The sequence below is a fragment of the Marmota marmota genome, unplaced genomic scaffold, assembly GCF_001458135.2.
Source record: "Marmota marmota marmota unplaced genomic scaffold, marMar, whole genome shotgun sequence".
NCBI lineage: Eukaryota > Metazoa > Chordata > Mammalia > Rodentia > Sciuridae > Marmota > Marmota marmota.
The window spans coordinates 58783022-58789870 of NW_026000174.1; the positions used below are offsets into that span (position 1 = coordinate 58783022).

General features: G+C 35.0%; 1 protein-coding gene across 1 annotated transcript; it reads left to right on the plus strand.

The window, feature by feature from the left end:
- The first annotated feature begins 712 nt into the window (after positions 1 to 712).
- LOC107159373 (olfactory receptor 1052-like) lies at positions 713 to 1651 on the plus strand. Its single transcript, XM_015505947.1, has one exon. It carries the CDS (start codon positions 713 to 715, stop codon positions 1649 to 1651), a length of 939 nt encoding a protein of 312 aa, XP_015361433.1.
- The last annotated feature ends 5198 nt before the right edge of the window (positions 1652 to 6849 follow it).

Consider the following 6849-nt stretch of genomic DNA (forward strand, 5'->3'; position numbering starts at 1 on the left):
TATATATATATATATAATCCTCTATTAAATATATATATATTGTACATTATACATATATGTATATTCTGTTTTATTTTTTAACTTGTTCAAATCTCATGTATAACAAATTTTCACATTTCCTCAGAAATCTGTTACCTATGGAGGAATATTTTTGTATTGGATTACTTTGTTCTTTATTAAAAGGCATTCTTCCTGGGGCTGGGGTTGGGGCTCAGTGGCAGAGTGCTTGCCTAGCATATATGAAGCACTGGGTTTGATTCTTAGCACCACATATAAATAAATAAAACAAAGGTCCATCAACAACTAAAAAAATAAAAATTAAAAATTAAAAAAGACATTCTTCCTTAAAAGATAATGTCCTTGTCTTTTATTCTGGAATTTAGAATATTCCAGATCCATTTCTTGAACTTTCTCTATCAAATATTCTTACTAGGACTTTCTAAGCGGATTGTCATTTTTCCACAGGTTCTTATGTGTTACATTAGGCCAATTTAGACCCTCCAGAGCATTCACCTGTAAGTTTGTATCAGGACAACTTTTCACACTTGCAAGAGTTTATTTCACCATAGATAATTTTCACAAAATTAAAGATGCTCGGTTTTCTAAAGCTGCTAATGGATTGAACTCATATATTCAAGCTGTGCTCTTTGGTTATTTCTTTTTTTTCATCTTCTCTTGTTCCCTGCAGATCCTTTGTAGGAGAGCCACATAAATGGCTGGCAGAAATGTCAGTGTGATAACTGAATTCATCCTCCTGGGTATGACCGATAACCCGGAACTGAATACAGCCCTCTTTGTGCTGTTTCTCTTGATCTATGTCGTTACCGTGGTAGGAAATATTTGGATTATAGTGGTAATTGTGTCCAGTGCCCAGCTTCATTCTCCCAAATACTTTTTCCTGAGCCACTTGGCTTTCTTGGATTTTTGCTATTCCTCAGTCTTTATTCCTAAAATGTTGCTCAACTACTTTGCAGGACAGAAAGTCATCTCCTATCATGGTTGTCTCCTTCAGTATTCCTTTGTCAGCCTCTTCCTGACCACAGAATGCTTCCTTCTGGCTGCCATGGCCTATGACCGATACCTTGCCATTTGCCACCCCCTGCATTACAGAGGTCTCATGACCCTCACATTCTGCATCTGCCTGGTGACTGCTTCTTACCTGCTGGGTTGTGCCAACTCACTCACCCACCTGAGCGGCTTGCTCCGGCTGTCTTTCTGTGGGCCCAATGTTATTGACCATTATTTCTGTGATATTCCTTTACTCTTCCGACTCTCTTGTTCTGACAGCCACCACAATGAGCTTTTATTCCTTGTCCTCTCTGGAGCGACCTCAGTGACAACCTTTTTGTTGGTAGCTAGCTCCTACCTGGGAATTCTTATCGTGGTCCTGAGAATGAACTCCTCCAGGGGTAGGTACAAAGCCTTATCCACCTGTGCCTCCCACCTGACCGTGGTAACTCTCTTCTACGGAACAGTGATGTCTACCTACCTGGGAACCAGCGCTCACTACCCGCAGGACAGACAGAAAATTCTGTCTGTGTTTTATACACTTTTGTGGCCAATACTAAATCTTCTAATATACAGCATAAGAAACAGAGAAGCCAAAGAAGTCATGACAAGAATAATTAAGAGAAAAATATTTTCCCATTGAATATGAGTTTTCAAGGATGTTTTAAGGAATATTTATTGAACCTGCAGGCAGTAAAAACAATACCTACAACTTGTGGAGGGAAAGGAAAGTAATCTGAAGCAGCTTTTGTGCAAAGATGCATTATTGCTTTTAGGAACATACATGCACACCTGTCACATGCATCCATGTAAACATATATACACGGGTTTACATGGAAGTGTTTTCCTTTAATCTCTTTGGTTTACCATTGAAAGGCCTGTGAAGTAAACTGGTGAAAGAAAGATTAACAGAAGAAAAAGTGAAGCTTATTGAGATGCAACTAGATCAATAATTAACGACAGATGTTTCTATACCCAATATAATAGGGAAAAGGGAGAGAGGAGGAATAAAATGGGAAAAATAGGCTTCTAATGGAACAAATTGGAGACAAAGAAGTTTCATATAGTGCTTTTTTTGTGCAGTTAGAAGTAGGCTTCTCTTGTTCCTGGAAAAAAAAAAAAAAAAAAAGAAGAACTGTTCACCCTGCAAAGGCAGTTTTTCTATCCTCTCCTTCCTGCAGTGAAGAAGCCTTGGAGAGAGTATTAATGAGCCCTATTTTTGGCAATTTCTATATTTAGTCACATAAAGAAACCTCTAAAAAACTTCTTTGTGTATCTTGTGTCTTCAATTAGAAACAATTTTCTGTCACTTTGGTAATGGTTCTAATAATCTAATTTTCTATCTAACAAATTGAGATAATTTCCTATGAATTAAATATAGAGGAACCCAGAACATGGACAATAGCACAATACCTGATAAACGCGCGCGCGCGCACACACACACACACACACACACACCACCTTGAGAAGAATTAGTTACAGAGTGGAAGCTCAATCTTCCCTTTCACATTTAGAACCCTCTAGACTGAACCATTTTACAGATGAGGAAACCAAGGATTAAGGGAGTGGAAAGAATACCAGAGAGCCAATAACATCAAATATGTGAACTGGAATTTAAACACACTGTACCTGTACACTTTTATGCAGACCTCTTTCATACTTTACAGTAATAAGTAGAATTGTATGTGTGTACTATACATGCTATTTTTTTTTACCTAAAACTCTTGAAAATTGGACTATTTGATTTAAACATTTTAATAGGCACAGAAATGTTTCTTTTTTTATGGCAATTCTATAGCTGTCAGTTTTACAGAAATAACAAAATAATAATGCAAAGGTATTTTATTGTATTAGAGTAGATTAGAATCCATGAAATATCAGACTTAAGGAAATTTCCATAAAACAGTCAAGAAATTTGAAAATGATAATGGTTTTATTTTTTAACAAAATAGTGTTTAGAACACCATATCACATTGTTTCAATTGGCAATCATCTTATGGTCACTTCAGCATTAAAAGCCCAAGCCAGAGTCATCATTATGCCCAGAACTGAAATGAGAGCAAACACAGATTTTGTTAAATACCACTTTTGCAATATGTAGTGAATACAATTTTGAGTTTGCAAAAAGAATGTTTATATCTATCATATAATACTAGTTAAATGGTTTTAAATAATAATTTATGATAAAATATATCTGTTAGTTAAAATCCATTTTATTCCTAGTGCTTAACATTTAAATTTATATAAATATAATAAAATGTTAAGTGAATTTTTTTATTATTTCTGTTTAATAGTTTCTTCCAGAATAATTCCATTGTTAAATATATTGGTTACATAAAACTTCAATAGCACTTTATGTGCCAAAATATAAGTAATTGCTGTTATTGTCATAACCAAGCTTTCTAAAACACAAAACAGTTTGCCTGAAAGTCTTTAGAATATGACAAGATGCTTTCTGAGTGATATTCTCAAATCATACATTAAAACATAAATCTGTATTTTATATACCCATGCTCTCACTTTTGGATGTTAGAAATTTGAATTTTTTCATCTGACCAAGTAATTTTTGGCATAATGAATTCTGTACAGTAGCCTCTGCTCTGACCAGCAGTTTCACTTGCTAAGGTTTCAATTATTCACTGAGTGTAAGGAAAAGAGGGTACATGGTAAAGGTATTTTCACAGAAACAGCTCTATTTTATTGCTAGTTATTATTGTTCATCAATTCCTGTGCCCCATTCATAAATTAAACTTTGTCATAGATATGCATGGATAGGAGAAACCAGCACTTCATCTCATTGTACACACATTTCCAGGTCAGTGGACTCAACCAACCACACGTTAAAAATATGTGGGAAAGATAAATAAATAAGAATGATGTGATAATAAAAATAAATATAAAATGCAATATACCATTTACATTTTATTAGACATTGTAAATAATCAAAAGTAATATAAGGGATGATTTAAAGTATGTGGGAATTTGAACATCGGTTGTATGTGAATACTGCACTATTTTATGTACGTGACTTAGGTATTTAGTATTGATAGTAGATCTTGAAACCAAACCCCTATGAATGCCAAGGGAAGATTCTGTTGGACAGAATTCGTAGAGGTCTTATGTATGTTTGTGTGTGTGAATTTGCATTAGACTTCATTACTTATTAGACATTCTGAATTTCAGCACACCTCTCTTTTTATGGTAAATACTGTGAAACATGAATTAGATGCTTAAGCTAACCAAGTAACTAAGAATATCTGACTACAAATACATTCATATTTTTATTTGCCATCTGAACGTTTTAAATCTACCTCCCAAATGGGCTCCCTTTCTCAAAGTCCCTCAGTCCCTCTCAAACTCAATATTGTGAAACTAACACCAAATTTTTATCATCACATTATCTTTTCTGGATAAAGTGTATGGATATACTTTAGTAATATATGGAGGAAAGCCCTAGTTTTGGTCCCAGAACTCTATTTTATTACTTGAGCTTTTTTGAGGGGTGGTATTGTAGGTACTCAAGATTGCACATAGGGCTGCTTTACACTGAGCTACATCCCCAGCACTTGTTATTTATTATTATTATTATTATTATTATTATTATTAATTTATTTTTTAAGAAAGGTTCTCACTAAATTGCTCAGTCTGGTCTTGAACTCATGATCCTCCTGCCTCAGCCTCCCGAACTGCTGGGACTACAGGTGTGCAGCACCATGACTGGCTACTTGTAGTTATTGATCTAAAGAAAACAAATCATGGTTTGTTTTGCTTCTTTAACTCTAAGAGCTAAGCTTGACCATAAGTGCATCCTACCTGCAGTTCCCTGAGCCCCAAACCTGAACAGATCTTGCCTTTCAAAGTGGTCCACCACAGTGCATACCTTAGGTGCTTCCATCACATGTCAAGAGATATTTTCCAGATCATCCCCCCTTATTTCCATGAAAGTGTCCTTGGTAGTGTGTCTGTCCTACTCATTTACTTGTTCTTCTCAGAATGTTCTTCTGTACCATATGTCCTACTGTAACTAACTAGTATGTGCAACATATTTTGAGACCCTCAAATCTAAAGGACCACTTCAGTTCCTGTGGGACACATTAAGCCTGGGAGAGTGTGGGTTGTTCATTCACCTGCTTCTTGGGGCACATAAAGGTTGTTCCCTTTTTTCATCTTGATTTTGCTAAAATTCACACTCAGTAATTTATCCTCTCCTTTGTTCGGTGGCTTTTGAATATGCCTGGGTTTGATGTGTCATGCATTCTGTTAAATTGTGACTTTGCCTATTCATTCTCTTTCTGAGGCAAAACTACTGATCCCAATGATTCTTTGGTCTCAGGTATCTCAGCCTTTAAATAAACCTCAGTCTGTGGTTAATGGAAATTCTCCAGATCAAAATTTTATCAAAAAATATTTTATTTTTTTATTTTAATGTACTATTTTCTAATCATTATCCTTACTTGCTGTTTATATATCTTATCTTTTGGGAAGTGTGCTAAGGCTGATTCTGGGTTTACTGAAATTTTTAAAAATGTTTTATTTGTGTGTTCTTCTTTTGATCTACTTTTTTCAGCAGAGTATTTACATATGTGGCAATCTTTGTTTATCTTTGAGGTGGCTTCCTAAAAAACATGCTCAGTGTCATGCTTAATTGCTTCATTAATTATTTGGCTCCATTGTCTACTTTTCATAGAGGTACACTCCACATTCTCTCTAAAAGATGTCCAAACCCATCCATCACATTATACTTTTTTATCACTTTTTTCATATTCTCGTCTCTTCATGTGCTTATCATACCTGGTATTTTTTTTTTCCATTTCTCTCTTCAATAGTGGACCCTCAAATGCATCCGTGACTATAAATATGTAAAGGATTATGCAAATAATTTCACTCTTCTAAAATTTAATTTGCTCATATATAAAATGCCAAATTCCACTGTCAATTCCAAATTGGCTGTCATGAGAAACATTTGTAAATTAGATGAAAAAGAGAAAATATCTTATTTTTCTGGGCCTATCAATGTTAAACTCATTTATTTTATCTCTAGCAGTGCAGGTGAGTATGAGTGTGCTGGTGTCCACAGGCTTGTGTTTATTGCATGTGTGTGTCATTTTCAAGCAGGCTATAGACTGGCACTCCAACTTCACAGGAGATGCATCAGAGGGAATGTGATCTAATTGTCTTCTGGTTCAAAAGACAATATGATGATTAATTAAGTAATAAAATGTAAAGGACTCTGGAAGGACACATTAATGCAGACATTTATGCAATAATTAGAGTTCTCTTTTTTTAACCTTTGGTTAAAAAGTTATAACAGAAAAAATGTAAAGTATTTTAATGTTAGACAAGAAATATCAAGACACGAGACGTAATCTTATAACGTAGCTGTTATTCTGGGATAATAATTTAACTTCCTTGCTGTCCTGTCCAGTTTTCTGGAGAGTTTATAATCCAAATATAAAAATATTACAATGCATTTGAGTGACTGCAAATTTTGCAAGAAATATTGTGATTATACATTACCATAGCTCATCTAATTATTAACTTGTTACAATATAAAGTGGCCAAAGCCTGGTGCAGTGTCACATGCCTAAAATCCTAGTGGCTCTGGAGGCAGAGGCAGAAGGATTGCAAGTTTAAAGCCAGTCTCAGCAAAAGCAAGACACTAATCAATTCAGTGAGACCCTTTCTCTAAATAAAATACAAAACAGAGCTTGCGATGTGGCTCAGTGGTCGAGTGGCCCTGAGTTCAATCTCTGGTATCAAAAAGAAAAGAAAAAAAAAAAAAGTGTCTGCTATTGCCAACATAAGCAAACTGGGCAGCAGGAAAGTTAAATTACTTCCCAA